Genomic DNA, 24,056 nt, shown 5'->3' with positions numbered 1-24,056 from the left:
AGTTTCCTTTTCATTGAGGAAGTTGCACTCTGGAACAAAAAACATCTTAAGGGATTTTGCTTTTATGCGTGAATTCACATTTCACTTTCTCCAAGGACAAGGTAATTTTCTTTAAGACTTTCCAGAGACATGTTATGTAGTGTTGATAAAGGCTTACAGTGCTGGAAAGACTGAGAGTAGTATAGCCGGCAGCACTGAAAAACCGTCAGTTTACCGTCTTAAAATGAAACCAAAGTTCAGTGAACAGTGCAAATGGATTGCAGCTGCCACAATTACAGTGAAGCCAGGCTGTTTGAAGTATGAAATATGGTAGGGTTATATATGGTGAAATCAATAGTCTCAGCGGTTTGACTGAAATGTTTTGAAAGCAGTCTCATGTGTACAAAACAACAGCCTGTTGATTCTGGGGTAAAATTTGTGACGTTTCAAAATGATCACCGGCATAAGTTTTCAAATGGGGTTTGCAATGTTCATGTTAAAAACTAAGCGGCCACAATGTAGCAGAATCCCACAATTGATTCTCCTGACTGAAGCTTTCAGATATTAGCACAGGCACCAAACTTTCAGAGATTACCTGAGGCACTGCTAAGATTACAAATCTCAGCCGTGCAAATCAATTGTAAATTGAAGAGTGTGTAAAAATGAAGCATTGTTATTTATTTCTTACTTATATTATACTGTACGCAATCCTGGAGCCCCAAAACTATCCCCAAGCTCTTTTTTTCAACTAACATCACCTCCTCTGTGCCCCTCTTCAAGAACCCTCCAACCTGTCATTCAGTTGAGATATTAAACCGAGGTCCCGTCTGTCTGTTCATGTGGATGTTAAAGATCCCATGGCACTATCTGAAAAGAGATGTATCATTCCCAGAGTTCCGCCAACTCGCCCCCTCTGTCCCCTCTTTCAAGGTAAGTCAAAACCTAACTCTTTGACTGATCTTTCGGTCATCACCCACCCCCACCCACCCAACTTCTCCAACTACCCGCAGCTCCCACCCCCAGCTTAGGTGCCCAGCCGGCAGTGTCAATCACTTTGAGATGTCCTTCCAACGTGAAAAGGCACTATGTAAATCTTATATTTCTGAAAGGGAAACACTAAAATATTACTTATGTGGCCTGCGCACGATTCTCAAATCTGACATCTGGCCCTCAGCCAAATATTGAACTACCCTGATGTAAAAAAAGAAAGGGAGTTTTATATTGTATGATAACATTTTTATTGAAGTGGAAGAGGAGATAGACATGAATAAATAGTGTAACAGATAGTGTAACCAGCTATATCCAGTGGGATTGACTGTTTCCATATGGCCCACTATCAGGAGCTAGTATCACTATCAATAGCAAGCTTCGCGATTTTTGCTGGTTAGACTCCAGCCGTACCCCAACGCACACTCTGGGGTCCTCAAGCCTTGGCTCTTGCCAACCTGCGCCTAATGCTTTCCGGAATTATCAGGATGCGTCCCTCCAGGGAGAGAGTGTGCACACTATTCCAACAGTCTATCTCTGGGAGTTCCACGTGAAGGTGGAATGCATGGAAATCTCAGCTTGGTTTGGATACTCTTAAGCATGGTAATGGGTTTATCCATGTGTCAGACACCCGGCTGACCTNAAAAAAATCATCCGCGCATGGCATAGTGTGCTCTATTGGTTGAGGGACTCCCTTCCCCAACGAGAGGCCTCTCAATGACTGTTTGTGGTAGATGAAGTGTGGTATGTCTCTTGTTTGACAGTTGGTTTTCCCAGTTGAGATAAACCGATTGTATGTCTGTATCTAATTGACTCACAGAGCCTGCAGTTACAACAGTATTTTTACAAGCAGGTGGGAGTGCATGTAGTTGACTATTCAATCATGAAAGTATAATTTTAAATACAGGTGCACCGAATATCAGAGCAAGTATGTAACGTTTAATGTCCCACACAGCATTATTTAGACTGCAGTTTAGAGTATTATGTCCAGTTCTTCGCAACTAACTAGATTCACTCGGACAGGAGGTTTCAAACTGGGGGAGGGAGGGGCACGAAAGGTTAATTACTGGGTAAGAAATGTTCAATGCCTTGCCAGCATTTTGCCCAAGTTTGTGGAAGGGAGAGAGAAATCAAGTGTGAGGAGAGACTGGGCCTCGGAGAAATAGAGAAAAAAATGCATAAAACCCCCCTGGTTTTATATCGGTTGCTAATCAGCCTGTGAACAAGAGATCAAGGAGACAAGCCTGTACTTCCCAAGGAGCGCGTAAACATGATGTGTTCTAGATAGACGATGGGCGCTTGCCACATTAAGCTCCTAACAACAACAACACCACCTTGCATTTATATAGCGGCCTCTACGCAGGGTAGGGTCAGACACCCGGCTGACCTAAAAAAATCATCCGCGCATGGCATAGTGTGCTTTATTAGTTGAAGGATTCCCCTCCCCAACGAAAGGCCCCTCAACGACTGTTTGTGGTAGATGAAATGTGGCACGTCTCTTGTTTGACAGTTGGTTTTCACAGTTGAGATAAATTGATTGTATGTCTGTATCCAATTGCCTCACAGAGTCTGCAGTTACAATAGTATTTTTACAAGCAGGTAGGAGTGCATGTAGTTGACTATTAAACCATGAAAGTATAATTTTAAATACAGGCGCACTGAATATCAGAGCAAGTATGTAACCTTTAATGTTCCACACAGCATTATTTAGACTGCAGTTTAGAGTATCATGTCCAGTTCTTGGCAACTCACTAGATTCACTAGGACAGGGGGTTTCAAACTGGGTGAGGGAGGGGCACGAAGGGTTAATTACTGGGTAAGAAATGTTCCATGCCTTACCAGCGTTTTGCTCAAGTTTGTGGAAGGGAGAGAGAAACCAAGTGTGAGGAGAGGCTGGGCCTCGGAGAAACAGAAAAAAAAGCATAAAAAACCTCTGGTTTTTATATTTTTATACCGGTTGCTAATCAGCCTGTGAACAAGAGGTCAAGGAGACAAGCCTGTACAAGGAGCGCGTAAACATGGTGTGTTCTAGAAAGACGATGGGCGCTTGCGACATTAAGCTCCTAACAACAACAACAACTTGCATTTATATAGTGGCCTCTACGCAGGGTAGGGTTCAGAGTGCTGAACAGTGGCGGAGCCTCTCCGAGCCGGGGGGAGGTGGCCGTAAGCACGGTCGAACAGGAAAGTTTTCTGGTGGGACTTGAAAGAGGGGAGAGAGGGGGCAAGGCGGAGGGATTGAGGGAGAGTATTCCAGAGTTTGGGGGTGTAGTGGCTGAAAGCACGACCTCCAATGTTGGGGCGGAGGGTGTGAGCGACGAGTAGGAGGCCGGTGCCAGACAAATGGAGGCGCCGAGTGGCAGATTGGGGAGTGAGGAGGTCAGAGAGGTAGGGAGTTGCCAGGAAATGAATGGATTTGAACACAAGAATGAGGATCTTGAAGTCAATCCATTCAGTGATGGGGGTCAGTGGAGCCTGGCCAGAACTGGTGAGATGTGAGGATCCTAAGGGGATGCCCAACAAGAAAGTTTGAAAACAGTTGCACTAGGGTGATATCAAGTATTCCAGGTTATAGTTGTGTGAAAGGACTTGAAAAGCTGGGAATGTTTTAGCTGGAGCCTGATTTAATTAGGTAAATAAGTATAATACGGTAAATCGACAAACTATTTCCACTGATCAGCAAGCTGGTACAAAAGGGCATAAGTTAATAATTATCACTAAAATAGAGGTTGGTAGAATTGCTTTTAAACAGAGTCGTTAGAATGTAAAAATTCTCACAACAAATGGCTGTTGAAGCCAAGCCCATAACAGCATTTAAATGGAATTGGATAAATTCTTAAGTAAAAATAATAACCAGTGACTCAGAAGTTTGCTATTTTGGCGTTCCACGCTCAGAAAAAATGGTCAGGTTCACAGGTCGTCTCCAATATTTTAGCATGAAAAGCCATCTGGGGTATGGCACATGCATAGTTAATAGGTCCACAGTACAACTGCATAAGCACATTTGAGCTGTAGTGAACTATGTTATAAAGGAGATGCGCTGTGATGCTACGGGATTTAGGAAAATGCCCAAGAGCAAAGTTGCCTTGTATTCAGGCACAGCTTTGGTGATTTCATCTCTGGCTACACGTATCTTCCAATGAAAATGTGAAGTCCTGGTTGAACTAAGGGCAAGCAAAAGTAATATGGGAATGTCACCACCTCCACTTCAGCGTTACAATCCTTCCAGCAGGATTTTTTTGTAGGGTCAGCCGGGTGTCTGACAAATGTGGAAGCCCATCACTGTGTTTAAGAGTATCCAGACCACACTGAGAATTGGTGATATAAAAGTGGCAATATATTCCCAGCCCATTTTTACAATGCATTAATGTCCTCACACAGCCTCCCTAGTCAGTCTGTCAGTTGGCCCTTGGCTTAAACAGCAGTCAAATTTTATTAAAAACAAATTCAAATTCAGCGGGAACAGAAATAGAATAAATGGGTTTCATTCTTTTTATACTGAAACTGCAAAAAACCCAGCTAAGCTCATCTGATCTTCCAAATTCTATTTTAAAATTTGTGTCACTTTCTTTTAGTCACTTTGATGACTGATGCATGTAGGACTCTGAATTACTGCAAACACACATGGCTCAGTGTCAATTGACTCAATTCCAAATTCAGTCTGGATTCCAAAGGCACCGATTAAATAGGTCCCAATTGTTGTATTTCTAAACATATTCCAAATCTTAAGTAGGTTTGGCAATAATTAAGGGAAGTGTCTTTGAAAACTACCCTTGCTCCCAAGGTAGGAAGTGTAAACAATTAGAACGCCTTTTTAACTTTAAATTTTCACTTTTAAGTTTATTTTTAGCTAGGTGCCTGGCAAATCAGTGTCAAATTAGCACTCTCTGTGCTCCTGTTTAAAACTTCTCCTGATCCCACTTACTGGAGACCGTTTGTTAATATAAGAAGCTGTTGCTCCCCAATTCCTCCCTCCATAGACTGCAGATCATCCAGAACTCCGCAGCCAGTGTCCTCTCCCGCACCAGATTCCATGACCCTATCATGACCTGGTCCTCACCTTTAAAGTCCTCCATGGCTTCATTCCCACCTACCCTGCTCCACTCAGTGGGCTGCGGGCTCCAGCCTGCTTCACGTCCCCCTCCTCGCCCGCCCCACCATTGGAGGGTGGGCCTTCAGCCACTCTGCCGCCACCGTCTGGAACTCCATCCCGCAGGCCCTCCATCTTGTCCCCTCCCTTGCCTCCTTCAAGACCCATCTCAAGACCCTTCTCTTCGACCATGCTTTCGATCACCTTTCTTCCCCCACCCCTGCCCTCCGCCCTCCACCCTCCCCAAACCCCAGCTCAGGTCCGAAACATTGACTGTGCAGCACATTGGGATGTCGTACCGATGTGAAAGGCACTATGCAAATGTAATTTTGTTGTTGTTATTGTTGTTTTCCCATCCTCACTGAAAACCTACTTGCACCTGCTTCTCCCACAGGAAGAAACAATTGATGCAACATTCATGTCTATCAAAATTCTGCTGGGAAAAAAAAATTATTTAAAGAATTATCCTTGCATTTGATATATTGCGGCAAATATGAAAACAATTTTTTTAATGTAATATAGGTTTTTTTCTCCTCATTACAAGAGAGTAGAGCAAGTCAGTCAGAAATCCCATTTATCAGGTAGGAAAGTCTCCAATTTTTCCATGAGCTAAAGTAATTCCCTTGAATCATCACATGGAGGTTTGAAAAGACAGCTTGTTTCCCTGGGGATTTCTAATGACTGTCTCCATGGAGTTTCCAGGATGTTGCCTGGTACCTGCTTCAGTCAGGAATAGATGCACTTCCATCCCACGGAAATATATAGGCCTTTTTGACATAAGGTGAATAACAATATTCCAATTTCCAACTCACTCAATCTATAAGAATTTGATTATGTTAATAATAATAATTTGATTTAGTGCTTTATCATATAACTGAAAATTTTACAGTATTTACTGAGAAATATGGTGACTGTTTATTTGTAGACAAACACAGCAACCAATTCACACACAATGTTCCACAAACAGCCAGTCAATCACCAAGTACATGTGAACATGCTTGCAGTGTTCTGACCTCTATCCCTGTTTTTCGCAACCTATTTTAGCTGTTAACCATACTTTCTGTTATCTATCCTAAAATTGCTCTTCACACTCTTGAGCCTGTGACACACGTTCTTGCCTGCGTATGTCTGAATTCTATAAATACATTGCATCAGAAATACTGCAGAGAAATCCAACGTTCAGGATAAGATTTTTCGACCCATAACAGCTCCATTATAAGAATATCCTGAGGCAATTCCAGCTGCACTACTTGCCTCAGCTTCAGTTCCTCTAGCTACATTGAATCATTCAGTAAGTAATGTGAGAGAAGTAATTAATACCTCAGACACAATACAAGTCCGATTGTTATCTGTGATTACCTGAAATTTAGAGCAATTGTGCAGAATTTCTCCTCACGCATGCTCACAGAGCCAAAACACTCCCTTTTCAAAACAGCTGCACATTCACAGTGCACAGGGCAATAGACTGAGGGAATAAAGTACCTTTATTTTCCCTTTTTAAAGATATATATTCAGCTGTAACTGAAAGTTAATAATAACAATAATCCGTGCATTTGATATAATGCCTTATCACATCTTCGACACATCTCAAAGTTTTCAGTTTTACTGATTTTTTTTCCATCTAGCATAAGCTATAAGCTAACTATAGGTAATCTATAAGCTTACTTATATATAAGATAATTCATGAGTAATCAAAATATATTACTTTTGGCAATCTGTATCTTATAGACCTTATAGATCCTATAGGAATTGAATGAATATTGGAGGACAATTTATTTTAAAGTGAATGTGAAAAAGCAGGGAATTAAATTGGGCTAGCTCCATCGGAGAAGTAAGTAGCAGCATAGATGACAATGGGAAGAATGGCTTCCTTTATGCTGAAAATGTTCTATGATTTGTTAGATGTCTGGGTCTGGGGCCATGTGGCTTTGCTGACTTTGTACTGGTGCCCACAGTGAGCATGCTGGAGCTACTGTTAATTTGCAGAGTATATTCTCTGCTGGAAGAATTTTCCAATAAAACACAGTGCAGAATGAACCGACCAGTATTTTAATTTCCTAATCTTAATGTAGATCAGACAAAGGGAGAACACAGGCGGTATTCCAGGTGCCAGCACCAATGAGAAGGTTCAGGATTTCCATATTAATTCACAGATATAGAACACTCCGTGCTGTACAAAACATAATTTTGCTTGACAAATAACAGAAGAAATGATTGTAACCTGCTAGTCTTTGAGTGGAAAGTGCCACTAACCGCATGCTGACTGCTGTCAAGGCTGACACTCCAACACAATTTTGGGAGCACTGTATTGTTGGAGCTGCCATCCTTCGGATGAGAGGTTAAACTGAGGTCCAGTTTGCCTGTTCAGGTGGACGTTAAAGAATTCTGACACAAATCAAAACCAAAAAGGAAGTTTCTCCTGTTGTCGTTGACAACAATCTCCCTAATAAAAGTGAATAATCATTCACTTCATAGCTGTTTGCGGAGCGTTGCTATGTTTAAATTGGCAGCCGCTTTTACCTACAAATATAGTCACTACAATTCACAGTAAAATCCTGGGAAGTGTTTTGACATGATAAGGCATCAAATTTCCACCCAAAAAAAAGCCTAAAATTGATGTTGCAGAACCAGTTGTATTGAGGCTTCTGGTATAGGCTGTTCTTAGGACTGAGCCTGCCCCTTGAGAGGCAGCATTGACTCTTTAAATGACTGAATTCTCCCAAGCATTAAAAGATTTTGTCATAGTTAAAATGTGTTTAAAGGGGAAGTTCACTTACATTCCACTCTAAACATTTTTACAAACCTTAAAAATAATAATAATTTGGTCACGTAATCCACGACTGTTTGTGGGACACTGCTGTGCACAATTGGCTGCTGCATTTCGCCCACAAAATATACAGTCAATTCACTTTACAGTATATTCAGTGAAGCGCTTTGAGACGACTAGAAGATGTAACAAGGCGTTATATCAAATGCAAGGATTATAATTATTATTAAAGTGGAGGTGAGATGGAGAGATCGAGGAAGAGGATGAGGAGGTCAGAGTCATAAATGAGGAGATGGTGGCAGGACCTAAAGCTTCGGTATTGTCCTAGTTCCTTAATTGCAGGAAATTCACAGTCATTTACGTCTGACAGGGAAGTGAACAGAACATCAGTGAACCTGAAATCAAGAGTGGAAGTGAAAACCTAGATTTAGGTGTAAGCCGCAAACATGCAGAAGTTAACCCCGTGTCTGAAGATGACGTTGTCAAGAGGGATCATGTAGATGAGGAAGGGGGTAGGGAGGGTGGAGTGTGAGGGGGGCAAGACTAGATCCCTGCAGTACTTCTATAACTTGGAAATGAAAGTTGCTTCTTGGCATTATTGTTACCTGTTAAATTCTTCAACTGGTCTGTGAAATTCTCTGCAGCACATTGTTTCAAACTTTAAAACATTCCGTTTTCAGCAAATACTAACAGAAATGTTTCAGTACAACCTTGGTTCAGTGTAAAATTAAATACACATTTTGTTTGCTATAATCGATTTTATTGAACAGAAGTAAATTTAGTGACTTGACTACCAGCAACTTGGGATATCCTTCCAACATGAAAGGAGCTATATAAGTGTAAATTTGTATTGCATCTGCTGTGTCAAGCAACTCACTAAACATGCCTTTGCCCTTGATAAATGTGCCGTTAGGCGACAGAACATCAGATGTTTCCACCTTTGGGAGATTATTGACTGGAGCCAACTGGGGTGAGGATGTTATCATATGACCCATGTGATATATGTCATATGAGAATTTTTTAAATTATTGTTCCAACCACAGCCCAACTGTTAGTCTGATACCATTTTGCCAAGTCAGCGAATGGTGTTAAGAGGCCACTTGCAGAAAAAAAACACAATTTAAAAAAAAATGATGGCTGTGGAAGAGAGGAGGGGAAATACACAAATAAAGTCAGCTAAATATTATTACTGACAGAATATAGGAATTACTTCAGTCAAAAAGAGATACAATAGAAAGGGAGTAAGAGGAATGGTAGAAAGGAAAATGGGCCCATGGAAGTCAGGACAACAGCTACATCAAGAACATCTTGCACTTATATAGTGACTTTCACATAGGAGAATGACTCAAAGCACATTACAAAAATTAAGTGACAACAATTAAGGGATGGGGAGGAGGTGGCCAAAGGTAAGCAAATCAGTTTTTGGATGGGCTTTGCAAGTAGAGGGGTAAGGAGCAAGGTTAATGCATTTCGGAAGAAAATTCCAGAGGATGGAGGCAAAGTGGATGAAAACTTGTCTGCGAAGAATGGGGCATTACTGGTGAGGGTCATGAAGCAGGCCAGAGTTGGTGGAGTGGAGGAAGTGGTCAGGGCAGTTGGGTCACTGGAGATCTCATAGGTAGGCTGCGGTGCTAGCTTGGCGTTGAAAACGACAATGATGCAAGTTATCAAGGTTGGGATGAGGGATATGCCTGTCCGACATCAAGTCCTGGATGAGGGCAAACTTCCAACAGTTGAATGTGAACAAGACTGAGGCCCTCCTGATTGGCTCGCACCAGCGCCTCAACACCGCAGGCTCTGGCAGCAACAATCTCCATGGTTGCACACTTCAACTCCCCAAGCCAGTCAGGAACCTAGGTGTCTTGTTCGACCCTCAACTGTCTTTTCTGTAAATTTCTGTGAATTTACTGTATATTTTGTGGGGTGAAATGCGGCAGCCAATTGTGCACAGCAGTGTCCTACAAACATCTTGGATTGAAGTGACCAATTTATTATTATTTTTGAAGAAATTATTACCCTCGGAAAAGCAATCTGCCAATCGACTAACAACTAGGTTCCTACTTACTACTAGGTAAACACAGGCATGTGGAGTAAGGAAACTTGCCCAACATTTCGCCCTGCTGGGAATCGAACCCAGTCTCTTGCTTGTGAGGCAAGTGCTCTAACCACTGAACTACAGATCTCCACGATATAGCGCCTTATCACATCTTCAATACATCTCAAAGTGCTTCACAGAATATACTGGAAGGGAACTGACTGTACATTTTGTGGGTGAAATGCGGCAGCAAATTATGCACAGTAGTGGCCCACAAACAATCATGGCTTGAGTGACTACATTTTTTTTAAAAAGGATTTATTACCCCCGGAGAAGTAATCCGCCAATCGACTAACAACCGGGTTCCTACTTACTGCTAAGTAAACAGAGGGTGTGGAATAAGGAAACTTGCCCAACGATTCGCCCTGCTGGAGACCAAACCCAGGTCTCTCGCTTGCGAGGCAAGTGCTCTAACCATTGAGCTACAGGACTCCACATGATGGTTGTATTGAAGTTATCAGGGCACATGTAATATTCCATTGATCAAACATTTTGTGACTAAACCACTTCACTTCAGTTTTCTAAAATTACTACTCAAATGAATTGTAATACCCCACTTCATTACCAATCGAAAGCTCTTGGCAAAAAGTTCAAGACGGTTTTTTCATTTTTTCAGGAACTATCAACTATTCAAAATTGTGAATATCAACTATTCAGCTGTGAAGTACCAAGCAGAACTATCTATTAGTGTGTTGCTATAGTGAGTAGCTGAGCCACACAGGCTGGGAAGGTCCCGATTAAATCCTTGGTCTATGTTGAGGTAGCTGATTCAGCCGGGGGCGTTAGGGCCACTACCATTTATCTCATTCAGCACCCGGGGTTAGGGAGGGAAAATTAGATTGTGGTTCCAGTCTTGATTCAGTGACTCCTGCTGTGTGAGGCTCTGTATGTCCATAGGATGAAGGCAGGTTTGCGCTCGGCTCCAATGTTCCTGATTGTCAAAAGGGGACATTATGACCCTCGCTGAGGATCCATCTCCCAAATGAAGGCAAAGTGAGTCATGAACCTAGAAGGGAAACATTGGAACATATAGTGTGAACTATAGCATATTCACAGAATCATAGAATTATACAGCACAGAAGGAGGCCATTCGGCCCATCGGGTCTGTGCCGGCTCTTTGGAAAGAGCTATTCAATGCAATCCCACACCCCTGCTCTCTCCCTATAGCCCTGCAAGCTTGTCCTTCCCAAATAATTATCTACTTCTCTCTTAAAAGCTGTTATCAAACATTCATAATACTAATCTTTTGTATTTGTGCATACTTAGGGTGAAAGGTATGTGACTATCCCATGTAGAGACTTGTATAGAATAAAATCCTTTTCAGTGTGTTTACTGTGATAAAAAAGCCATGAATGCAGTTTGTGTCATGCTTAGCCTAAAGTTGTCAATCAAGTATGGAATTCATGTCATTGATTTGTCACGCAACTGGCACTGCTGAGATAAACAAAAATAATCATTTGCTCACATTAAAGGAGTAGAGGGTCTGGAGGGGGAGTAGGAAGAGAGAGATTAAGAAGTAAAGTTTGAGATAAAGGTAAAGTTTGCACTTACCTTGAAAACACTCCTGTGGCATCCAACACCTTGGGCTAGGAGATAAAATCAGGCTGTGTTCCCAGTCTTGATTCAGTGATCCCTATTGTGTGAGGCTTTATATGATCACAATATGAAGGCAGGATTGCGCTCAGCTCCAATGATCCTGAGAGACACTCTGACACACACAATTGAGGAATGGCTTTTTTTTCCATAGTAAACATACTGCAAAATGATTATGATTCATAGCAATCAGTTAATAATGAAACCCTTTATTCTCTATAGGCCTCTTCATGGGAGAGTCACATACATTTCACAGTAACTAAAGCCAGTTGTTTACCAATAACTATGGGGAAATACAAAATATTATAAGTACACTTTGGATCACACGAAATGCTCCATAAACACTGGCACAGACCTTTTGAGTTGAGTTTCAGTGTTATACATTTGATGTAGTTCTAAATTAGGAGATTTCAGAATGTTTTCAGCCAAGAGATAGCAACAAGAGTTCCCACGATTCTGAACTGGAGCAGGAGACCATAGCTGAGTATATTAGTAAGGATGATGTAGGAGTGTGAGAGACGAAATAGTGCAAGATTAGTTTTTTCCTTTGAGAGCGGCCAGTTAGGTCACAATGGTCTTTTCCAGTACTGCATATTCCTATGTTCCTAAAGCAGAGGTTGTGACAGTTTTCTGCACTGATTTCTGCTTGTGCCAATGTCTAGTTCTCACATTTGGCTCTTGCCTATTCAGGGGTTGATCTCTGGGTTAGCAAAGTATCTTTCCTCTGTTCCTATACATGAGGAGCTGCTAATGATTCCTTGTATTTTTATGACATGAAAGTTTCCAGTGGCTCTACTCTCAAATTTGTAAGAATAACGCATGTGAAGTGACTGTGGTTAGAACTTATGGGAATTACATCATGTTCAGTTTCACAATAAAAATAAATAAAAACAAACTAATGACTGAGTTTTATTTTCTGACACGGGATTCACCAGTGTGTGGGTGTAGTGACTAAATGCTCTCTGCATTCATTGTGTTTCTAAACTGCGACCTGTACTGATCAAAAATTCTTACCTCCTGCTCTTTGTCTATGTTGTCATCAAGATCACGTCTACTAGGTGTCTGTGTAGAGCAACGCAGAAAATCTCAAATCCAGTCATTTGAAAACCATGATTAGGTGAGAATTTTTAAATCACTTTTCTGATTTAATTTTAAGTGTATAAATGTAAATGATTTGCACTTTGTACTTTGTTACAGTTTCCTTTAGTGAATTGCAGTACTTTCATTTCATGTTAACAGTAATAAAACAGTATCTCTTTATATTTTAAAAACATTTAGTCAAGTTTGAAAATGTAATTTTTAAAACAATATATCAACCGTAGTGGACCACTCTTGTAAGATCCCACTTCCTGTTGTATCAGTTGTGCCAACCCAAGTATCTGTTATAGTACCAATGAATAGTGTTAGATAACAGGTGACCACAAGTACCATAGACAGTGTAAAAGGCAGCCTCAACGGGCATGAAGACTTAATATTCAGATTAAAATTGTCCTCCAAGAAGATTATGCAGAATGTCAGCAGATTGATAGTGCTGGAAGCACAATATTGGAGATTCTCCCACCATGTCCAGCAAGTAAAAGCTAAGGCTGCTTTAAGATGAACAGTCTCATGTAATTCACAGCAATAGGGATATGAAGTATTTAAGGAGATATGAATAGGTGGGTTAAAATTTGTACCTGACCCTTAAAATCCAGAAACTTGTTCAGATATTTCTTATCTTTTTAACCTTTTTTTTTTTGGCCTATTTCAATTTTAGGTCTGAGAGTTTGGCACTGCATGCACTCCTGTTCTTATTTATCTTTCTAAATCCTGGTAAGTGTGGTTTCTGACATTTTGTTTGTGTTTGCTATATTACAAGAACATTGTAGCATTCAGACTCTTAGAGCATGGACAATGGGAAAGAAATAACTTTCTATAGCACATCAAAGTGTCTCCCAAATGCATTACAAGAAGTTATTGTCAAGGGTAGTGACTGTTTTAGTTGAAAATCTAAATGATTGTTGTTTAAGATCCCATGACACTGATTATCAACGCTCTAGATTAATCAATCATTAATATTTGCAGGATTCTTTAATACAAATGCCTAATAACAGTTATGGTAATCACCTGGCTGACCAAAAAAACTGATTGTTTGCTAAACCTTTTCATAAACACATTCAGGGCAGTAGTTTGCACATGGGATTGTTATTGAGACAACTCTGCTTGGTAAGTCTGGCTCAGTTGGTAGCACTGTGCTTCACGGTCAGGAGGGTACATGTCCAACTCTGTCAACAGCTGAACTCTTAGTTTCACGGCTGAATGTGGGATGTAAAAATATGCTGCCTACAAACTCACTACACTTTGCAGTAAATCCTGATTGGAGGATAGTTGAGAAGCTTTGAGAAAGACAGCACTTTCAACAATGCAGTGAAGAGCTCACTCAGTACTACACTGGATTGTCATCTCAGACTATAAACTCATTTTAAACATTCTGTATAATCTCCTGACCCAGAGGCACAGTACTACCAACCAAGCCAAACTTACCCAGGTTTACACAGGAGAGCTGTCTGTCAATAACACCATCTTATCCTCTTCTGGACCATTCATTTCATTGTCTACATCTTACCCATTGTTAATTCATCTTCTCAACAAGTGCAGTTACCATGCTTCGGGTTTTGTTTTCTTTGGTTCTGTGTGAAATGGTCAATTAAACAGTTAACATTTAGTGATCTTTAGAGAGGGAATTGCCCTCAGCAGCCACCGTTCCTCTTTCCAATTGCTTCTTCCTCTTTGTAAATTACATTCTCAGCTATACTCACAACCCGCAGTTTTGATTCTGCCTCTGTCCACCCCCAGACCCCATTTTCCACCTATTTTGGAAGTCCCTGAGGGAAGTATTGCTGTTCTTTCTCTGTTACCAACGTAAGAACTGGTGGAGTCATCGAAAGTGACCTTTCTGGCTTTGTTGATGATGCAAAGCCTGAAGGAGGAGTCAAGTTATTTTAGATCACACAAACAGAACATTAGAGTAAATGGGCATAAGTGAGTTACCTTTAACTCTGAGAGGAACAAGTTATTTATCTCGGGAAAGATGATGTATGCTTTTGCCTGTTACCCTCTTCTCTATAAGGGCACTTATGCAAACATTGTGGTGGTCTGAATTGGTGAGATGAATAAGCGACAAAAATGACTGGAAAAGCAGGGAAAGGAACGTTTATACTCAAGAAATCTTGGGTTGCCTATCACTATCACTTGTGGAGTCCTGTAGCTCAGCGGTTAGAGCACTCGCCTCGCAAGTGAGAGACCTAGGTTTGATTCCTGGCAGGGTGAAATGTTGGGCAAGTTTCCTTACTCCACACGCCTCTGTTTACCTAGCAATAAATAGGAACCTGGTTGTTAGTTGATTGGCGGATCACTTTTCTGGGAGGTATTAATTGCTTCCAAAAATTAATACAATCCAAAATACATTTGTAAAGCACCTTTAACGTCGGGAGGATGTCCCAAGACGATGAACAGTCAGGGATTAGGACCCGAGCCAGCGGGGTGGGGAGGTTGGGATCAGGGAAGGTGGAGGGCAGAGAGAGTAGGAGGGTGGCCGAAGGCACGGTCGAAGAGGAGGGGCTTGAGACGTGCCTTGAAGGAGGCAAGGGAGGGAGCGAGGAAAGGAATGTGGGATGGAGTTCCAGAGGTTGGGGGCAGAGAGACTGAAGGCCTCACTGCTGATGGTGGGACTGGCCAGGCGAGGGACATGGAGCAGGCCAGAGCCTGATGAGCGGAGGGAGCGGACAGGTTGATAAGGGGTTAGCAGGTCAGAGAGGTAGGAGAGGGCAAAGCCATGGAGGGCCTTGAAGATGAGGATGAAAATTTTGGACTCAATCCTCTGAGGGATGGGGAACCAGTGGAGCCAGGTGAGGGTGGGTGTGATGTTATCACGGAGCCTGGTGCAGGAGAGGACACGAGCTGCAGAGTTCTGGATGAGCTGCAGCTTGTGGAGGGAAGTGTTGGGAAGGCTGACAAGTGGATCGTTGTCATCATAATAACTAAATAATAATAACTAATTATAAATAGGTCATTCCGTTCCACAATTGTTTGTGGGACATTGCTGTGCACAATTGGCTGCCGCATTTTGCCCACAAAATATTCAGTCAATTTACTTTACAGTATATTCTGTGAACTGCTTTGAAACATCTCGAAGGTGCTATATCAAATGCAAGGATTATTATTATTATTACTATTGGCAACTTCAATGTACTAAAAGGCTTATATCTCTCCAATGATGGACTATTGAGGCAAATAGCATGAAGTAGAATATGTGCAAAAGCAAAGAGATTTTGTGACATATACATTGCTACGCAGTAAATTATTCAAAGTCTTACCTAGGGGGAGTCTATCCTCCTTTTCTTTCCTTTTTCTTATTTACTTGCTCTCCTTGGTGATGTCAAAGTGCTTCACAGGATTTGCTGTAAATGTGCAGTGACCATGTATTTTTTAGGCAAAAGAAGCCACCGTTTTGCATACAGCAATGTCTCACAAACATCTATGAAGTGAATGATCAATTTTATGTGGGTGATTGTTGTCCAGGAAACTCACTTTTTTCAGATAGTGTCAATGGGATCTTTAACATTCACCCTGAACAGGCACATGGGAGGTTGGTTTAAGGTCCAACAATGCAGTGCTCCCCCAGCACTATATTTGAATTCATGTGAGACTTGAACCTCAGCCATCTGCTAAATGGACCCGTTCTCATGTAATAGTTTAAGCAAAAGAATAGTCAGCATTGGAATCTGGATTTGCTACTTTTTTTTAATTTTGGCAATCAAATGCCGAGGTTAATGCCAACACTCCCAGTTCAAGCATTTTAAACTGGAAGCCAGTAAGGAACTGGCAATCAAGCTTCGGCAAGTGGGAAAAATCCACCCACTTACACCAAATTTACCCTTTAAGCACAAAAATAAAAAGTAAAGACAATTCAAATGTTTTATTTAAAAATTCTACTTTATAGTGTATTGTAGCCATTTGTGCTGCAATTCAAGAATAAAAAGAAGCTCCCCTCAAATCAAGCTTTCATCAAAACTTAAGCAAATTACAGTAATGCCGGCTGATCTAAGATGCAAGGGCCGATTTCAGCCCATGGGACCATCAAGAAGCAGCTGCGCGGGCATTCATATTAGTCTAGGTAAGTCCCTGTTCAATCACTAGTGTGTTTTCAGGTTTTTCTTGATTGAATATTCTTGATTTAATGCATAAATCAAGAAACATTCGGTCAAGAAAATTTATTTTGTTGGCCACAACTGCAGTACAGTCTAGACTGATGCTCCAATGGGGTGTTGGGTAAGAGCCACCATTGAATGGGACATTAAATTGAGGTCCGGTTCAAGTGGATGCTGAAGATCCCACATAACACTATTAATAAAGGGGAAAGATTATCCTGGTGTCCAGGCAAACAGTCTTCCAGATAAATTGGTCATTTGTATAGTGTGTGTTTGTGGGACATTGCTGTATGGAAATTGACAGATGCAGCCGGTACACTTAACAGTAATTCTCTGTGAGGCTCTTTGAAATGTTTTGAATTTGTAGCTGCTGTATCAAATAGAATGATTCTATTATTTGTTAAGCGCAACCCTTCCTCTCCCTTCCCCTTTCCCATGGTTCAGAGCACTGTATGTATCGTGTCTATCGTGATAATTCTTTTGCAGAACTAATTTATTTTTCAACAGCAAAATAACAAAGGGCCAATCAGCCTTTAATCTCTTCAACTGGTTACAGTTTTTGAACTCATGAACCATATAGCTATTTTGTATTCATGAACTGTATATAGTTCTGCAGCATGGAAACAGGATATTCAGCCCAAATAGTGTTTATAATAATAATAATAATAATCCTTGCATTTGATATAGCGCTTTTCACGTCGGGAGGACATCACGTGGAGTCCTGTAGCTCAGTGGTTAGAGCACTCGCTTTGCAAGTGAGAGACCTGAGTTCAATTCCAGGCAGGACGAAACCTTGGGCAAGTTTCCTTACTCCACACGCCTAATAATAATCCCTCCAAAACAAAAAACAATAATAAATTGGTAATTTTCAATCTACGACTGTTTGTGGGACATTGCTGTGCGCAATTGGCTGCTGCGTTCGCCCACAAATATACAGTCAATTCACTTTATAGTATATTCTGTGAAGCGCTTTGGGACGTCCTCCTGACGTGAAAAGCGCTATATCAAATGTAAGGATTATTATTATTATTATCCCAAAGCGCTTCACAGAACACACTGTGGGGAAAGAATAAGATTAGATATTACCAGACTGACTATCTCTGATGTATCACTCAATGGTTTCTCTTCATGTCACACATTTGCTAGCTATGTCACCGGTGCTCCTATTCATTATATCAGGATATCAATCGGGAAGTAGACAGGTATATAAACATTAGAGGCTTGGAGGGGTATGGGCATTGGGATTACTCTGAGAGCTAATGTAGATTTGATGGGCCAAATTGCCTCCTGTGCTGTAACTGTCTAGGATTCATTAAGTAGATCATGTAGTGACATTCCCTTGAATCACTGTGATACAGTTCCAGTTACTGACATAAGTTTCAATTTGTTAATGTAGCCAGAGAGTACTGCTTTCAACCCAATTATTTATTTTGCTTATTTGTTTTGTGCTGAAATCTTTTAAAGCCCTGTTTTTTTTTCAGTGTTTGGTGTCAATATCAACATCACAGTAGTGATTGGGGATACAGTGGAACTGCCTTGTAATACTATTTTAAATGAAAGCCGAAATAACCCACGGATCAGCATGCAGACACACAGACACCATGTGGTGCATTCATTTTCCTCTGGAAAAGATGATCCAGCGTATCAGCATCCACAGTTCAAAAATAGGACAAAGATTATTTATTGGCCTAAACTTGCCATAAAACTTTCCAACGTGTCATTTACTGATGAGGGAGCTTACATTTGTAATATTCAGGAGAAGAGAAATGATGAGTATGAGACAACTCATTCATTTGAATTTAATCTATATCCTACAGGTAAGTTGTTATTTATTTCCCCCTTTCTCCCTGCACTTCTCTTTTCCTTTGGTATTATACAGCACTTATCCTTCACAGATCAGAGTGCACAATAAATAACATCTTCACTTACCATTGTCTGTACTAACAGTTTGCTCATAGAAACGACCAATAAAGTTGCTTTTTATCCACAAAAATAAAAGGCAGATTATTTTTCAGGGTCTTTTGGTCAAAAAAGGAGAAAATTGGGAGAAGAAATATAACACAAAAAACTCAGATAAAAACTGTGAAAAATCACAGGTCATAATGCTATAGGCTCTAAAATATACAAAATAAAAATTGTCCTGTGAGGATCAAAAATAAAAAGTTATTTTTAGGATGTGGAGAGAAACAACCCTCTTACTTGAAGAGGAGTGCATCACCTGCATTGTTACACATCCTTTAAACAAGAAAAGAAAGTGTGCAACCAATTATATGTTACTGCCTAATCCATTGTGTTTGCATTTTGAACACAGCAGAAATATGCATCAGAATGCAAGTTTTCCAAGCCCTTTATAATCTTACATAATCTTGTTTTTAATTAATATTGTAAATTTAGATATGTTTGGTTGACAGATTTTTTTTATAATCAATAATGTTTGTTGCTTGATTCAAGAACTTTACTACTCACCAACAATAACTACGGCATGCAAGGATAAAGCGAAGTGTGGAGCTGAGGTAAATTTAATCTGCTCTTCAAGCCATGGTTACCCAGAATCAACCGTTGAATGGAAAAATGAAACCGGAAATATTGTTTTGGAAGGGGCAATAACGAACTTTGACTGTGATCCTGTTAATCATCAGTGCAACTTCACCAGTGTCCTGAAAATAACAGTAACTACAAAGGTCAAAATTATCTGCTCTGTATTAAATCTCAGCCTTCAAGACAATAGAAGACTGGCTGAAATTATTCTTGGTAAGTAATGGAGTTTCTTGTGGATTTCTTACTTGAGGTCATACTAAGTTTGTATTTTTGTAGTATACTAATAATCCTTGCATTTGATCTGGCGCCTTGTGATGTCATCGAAACATCTCAAAGTGCTTTCCATAATTTACTGTGGAATGCAGTGACAGCCAATTGAAATACAAATACAAGAAATATTATTATTATTTAGCTCTATTGACCCTACTTCCGGTCCCTGCCTTCGCTCCACCAGCTCTGTCCTGTGTTGTGACCCCACTTGTTCCAGCCCACCATCGCTGGACTAGCTTACAGCCATTTTGGTCCTGTTCTCTGAAACTTTCTTCTCAAATTCAATCACTTGCCCCCCCCCCTCTCAGTTTCCAAAACCTGCTGTTCTTTGAACTGCATTTTCGGCAACCTCCCTCTTACCTAATAATATCCCCTGCCTTGAGCACAACATTCATTCAGCAAATATTTGAAGGACTTTGCATGCTATATATAGAGAGGTATTACTGTAACAATGTTAAATTCCTAATTTGATTCTACTTTTACCATATTTTCATGTTCACGTGCAATTAGCAACACTAAAATCTCAAGCAGCATTATAACAGTGCCCACTCAGCACTCACTACACTTGCTCGTAGAAGACCAAATGATAATGTGCAAGAAGTCAAACTGTCTGACTACCAGGCCCACGCCTGCTATCACTCCTGAGTTATGCTTGAGCAGTACACAGAAAGTAATGTCGGCAGAGACCAAATAATGTGAACGTCAGTTATTTTATTAGCACACAGGATGGTCAAGCTCCAGGGCGTTCAGGCATGACCATCGCTGCATCCTGCACACTCTGCACAGGATACAGAAGCATTTGAACAGCAATCTGGTGACCCGCAAATCAGCCATTTTAGAGTCCTCATATCAACCAGTGTTTTCAAGCAGCAACAGAAAGTCTGTGCTTTTCAAATATTTGAATAAGTAAATTATGCAAGGCTCCACAACCCAAGTGAACCTACATTCTAGTGAATTTCTTTAAATTTTTAAAGATTCAAATGTAATCACGGGAGGGCATTGTTTAAAGAGTTGGTGTTGCACAATGATTGGTTTCGTTTGTTAAAATGGAACACCAGGGCTAAAAATGCAATACTGGTCTATGATAATTTTTTGGCAGCTGGTTGTCTGACACATACAGAAACCAAGCACCATGCTTAAGAGTATCGAAATCAGACTGAGAGTTCCAAATATGTATGCCACCTACACAGGGAAATCTCCCTGTATTTCCCTGTGTAGGGAAATCTCCCTGTGTCTGTAATAGAAATGTTAACTCTTTGCCTGGAGGGAAGCTCCGGCTTATATAATTCCAGAGAGCCTTAGGTGCACGTTGGTAAGAACAAAAGATTAGGGCCTCCAAAGTCTATGTTGGGGCACTGCTGGAGATTAATCAGCTAAAACCACACAGCTCATTATTGGATCACTGTCTTGTGGACTGCAAGCTTACCAGCTGGGATCACCCTACTGTTTAGAGCTTGGGGACACGAGCTTAACTCATCTCAACGTTTAAAGTTTTATCACCGGTATTTTAGGTTGATTTCTCTTGATTTTCTTTAAAACATTATCAAATATTCACTTTGTTTCTTTCTATTTAGGGTCTGACATTGCTAACCCACAGAAAAATAATAAGAAAGGACTAGTAATCGGCATGGTAGCTATAACTGTAATGCTGGTTGTGACTTGCCTAGGAATAATAATCTGGAGAAGTCGGTGAGTATATGAGTTGCATTACTAGAAACCTTTGATAAGCGCAAACAAAGGGACAAAATCTGCAACTTTCTCCCTCAAAAGGCTGTGGACGCTGGATCCAATCACATCTTCAAGAGTAAGGTGGATAGATATTTATGAGGTCAGGGTATAAAGGGATATGGGGCAATGGCGACTAATTGAACTTGAGATACAGATCAGTGATAATAATAATAATCCTTGCATTTGACATAGCGCTTTTCACGTCTTCTAGACATCCCAAAGCACTTCACAGAATATACTGTAAAATGAATTGACCGTATATTTGTGGGCGAATGCGGCAGCCAATTGTGCACAGCAATGTCCCACAAACAGTCGTAGATTGAAAATGACCAATTTATTATTGTTTTGTTTTTTTGGAGGGATTATTATCAGGCGTGTGGAGTAAGGAAACTTGCCCAAGCTTTCGCCCTGTCTGGAATTGAACTCAAGTCTCTCGCTTGCAAAGCGAGTGCTCTAACCACTGAGATACAGGACTCCACATAATGATCTTATAAAATGGCAGAACAGGTTTGAAGGGCTGAATGGCCTACTCCTGTTTCTGTGTTTCTAGATTATATTATATTCTTTCTTCTTCATGCACTCCACTGATCCCAGCTGTACATGGTCATCGGACAGGCTTGGACTAGGATATGGTGCAGTTCACCAATTTGGGCCATCACTCACTGCCTAAGCTTGTGCGTGAAAAATGGTTGTTTGCTCAAGGATATGGTTTCATATGAAGTTCTCTACAGTCCACTGCTGTGAAGGAATGACCCTCTGATGTGAAACGGGTGATATAATTGTAATTTTGTTGTTGCTGTGTGCTCATTTTTTAACATTACATTGAGATTTTTCCTGAAAATGATTTTTATTCATTTTCAGATCAACAAGCTATACAATTTCTGAACAAGAACAACAAGAACAACATTTTAATTTACAGAGTGTCCCTCACCCAGAGTAACATCCTGGAGTGCTTAAATAATAACCTGAAGAACAAGAACTCTCGCTTATATCCTGCCTCTCACATAAAAGAACATTTCAGAAACACTTGCTAAACATGTTGTATGCTGAACAAGAAGAGAAAGGTGACATTTTTTTCCTTTGGAAAGATGGGAGCAAAGACCACTGGCAACATATGACTTGAATGTAACAACTATTTGTTTCTTTTATGGTTCAAATCCCACCCTAATCCATTGTTGTTTTGATTCCTGCTATTGCAAGCATCTGGACAGAGCAGGAAAAAGATGTTTTGAAAAGGGTGTGGTGGACCCTTTTAAGATCTCACTTCGCCATCTGGTGGTACAAAGATCTTGGTGATCCACAAGCCCTTTCAAGTTATTACACTACATACAGCTAGTGAAATTCCACCTGCATCTAGATTTACTCTATTTATGTAGCCACAATTTAGCATTTTTTTAAAAAAATGTTGTCTTTGAAGCAGGTTTTCTGTAGTTTTTAAAATAAATTTACAGAATATCAGCTTCAAAATTAAAATTAATTCTGCACATTCCGAAATGTTATATAAATCATGTAAATCTAGTCCCAGGTGGAATTTCCCTCCACACTGACGGTGAGTAATAAATTAAATTAAACTGAATTTACCTGATGAACACTGTTACCACAAAGTCAAACTGCTCAGAAATCAGACACACACGTATCGGAAAGCCCAGCAGAAAGACTTAGTTTAGGTGAAGAAGTTTTAAAAGGCAGAAATGTTTCAGTTAATCTATAATTAATTTTAAATTTTAATTGCAAATATTAAAGAGTAGGACAAAGTAAATTAGCATAAATGTCACAGTTGTTAAACTGAGGTGTTGCCCCTGAGATGCGAATGTATAATCCCCAGAGAATGTTCAGTCTCAGTCTCCCTGATGTGTCTGTCTGCAGAAGGATGAGATCATTTCTTAACTGGATGTTATGTGGATCAGGAAGCTCCAGGAGGAAATGGACCTTGGGTTCCAATTTGGTTGGATTAATTTGGTATTTCTTTCATGGATTCTCCTGCATTAAATTTCTCCCCAAAACTTTAAAAGTCCTCACTTGAAATCCAGTTTATATACCTTCCGCCCTCAGCCCTGACCCTTTGTCTAAGATCTTTGAGTTTATGGCTTAACCTATCTTTATAATCCTCAAACCTTTTCGTTGACACACATTTGCCCAATTACATTTTAAAGGAATTATTTTGCCAATTTTTTCTCATCCTCCTTTTGTTAGGTGCTGTGGTATGATTCCACAGATGCTAGTCATGCTCCACTACCTCACCCAAACAGCAATCCTTCAGGTTTGAGCTGAGACAATGAGCACTGGAAGCTTTCATCCATGGTGGACATCCCACCCAAGTCTGATCCTTTCCTTATCCAACATCCACACACAAAGATTATCCAGCAGGAGTCATTCCTCTCCCTTAGCCCATGGAGTACACAGCCCAGATAGCTCAGTGTGGTCTGAGATTCTAATCTTGAACCTTCTAATTTATATGATTTCATGCTACCCACTAGCTCAGCAGGAGAAGCATTTTTTTAAATTAAAAAATAATAATTTTAATACATGTTATCTGCTGAATTTGGGAGTTTTAAGCACATATGTAATACTAGACAGGGAAGAGTTTCTCCTAATATCTTGCAGACTTGTAAACATATTGTTGGATTTCTGTATTCATGTCAGTACTACACACATTCCATCACATTCCCATAATCCCTTCCCTCCCCTAATTAATGTGTCCAACCCACCCATTTTCTCCAATCTACAATCTAAATACTTATCTTTGGATTCCATTTGTTATAAAAGTAATCTGGATTTAGACGTATAACAAATAACCATAGGAAGACTATTCATACATCT

At 40.4% G+C, this 24,056-nt stretch overlaps 1 protein-coding gene and 1 long non-coding RNA gene across 3 annotated transcripts; one reads left to right on the top strand and one right to left on the bottom strand.

Moving 5' to 3' along the window:
• On the top strand, nt 1-22,605 carry LOC103177576 (CD276 antigen homolog). Its single transcript, XM_007891813.1, has 5 exons — nt 1-101; nt 18,182-18,517; nt 19,152-19,451; nt 21,083-21,197; nt 22,098-22,605. Exons 1-5 carry the CDS (start codon nt 65-67, stop codon nt 22,174-22,176), a joined length of 867 nt encoding a protein of 288 aa, XP_007890004.1. The 5' UTR covers nt 1-64; the 3' UTR covers nt 22,177-22,605.
• Nucleotides 10,357-14,372, bottom strand: LOC103177575. 2 transcript variants are annotated; one of them, XR_006085049.1, is made up of 4 exons: nt 14,117-14,372; nt 12,526-12,573; nt 11,470-11,626; nt 10,357-10,924 (listed from the first exon to the last, which is right to left on the bottom strand). It is a non-coding gene; the product is annotated as an uncharacterized LOC103177575 (long non-coding RNA). The 2 variants fall into 2 exon arrangements; XR_487744.2 differs by lacking the exon at nt 10,357-10,924 and having other exon boundaries at nt 11,329-11,626.
• Nucleotides 22,606-24,056: the final 1,451 nt, after the last annotated feature.

The sequence above is a fragment of the Callorhinchus milii genome, unplaced genomic scaffold (genome assembly GCF_018977255.1).
Source record: "Callorhinchus milii isolate IMCB2004 unplaced genomic scaffold, IMCB_Cmil_1.0 Scaffold4, whole genome shotgun sequence".
Lineage (NCBI taxonomy): Eukaryota > Metazoa > Chordata > Chondrichthyes > Chimaeriformes > Callorhinchidae > Callorhinchus > Callorhinchus milii.
This window is presented reverse-complemented; position numbering and strand designations above follow the sequence as displayed.

Excerpts from the sequence above, each read along its gene's own strand:
- LOC103177576 (XM_007891813.1), top strand. The coding sequence starts at position 65 with ATGCGTGAATTCACATTTCACTTTCTCCAAGGACAAG. Across the intron at positions 102-18,181 it reads TCACTTTCTCCAAGGACAAG|TGTTTGGTGTCAATATCAAC; the intron begins GTAATTTTCTTT and ends TTTTTTTTTCAG. Across the intron at positions 18,518-19,151 it reads ATTTAATCTATATCCTACAG|AACTTTACTACTCACCAACA; the intron begins GTAAGTTGTTAT and ends GCTTGATTCAAG.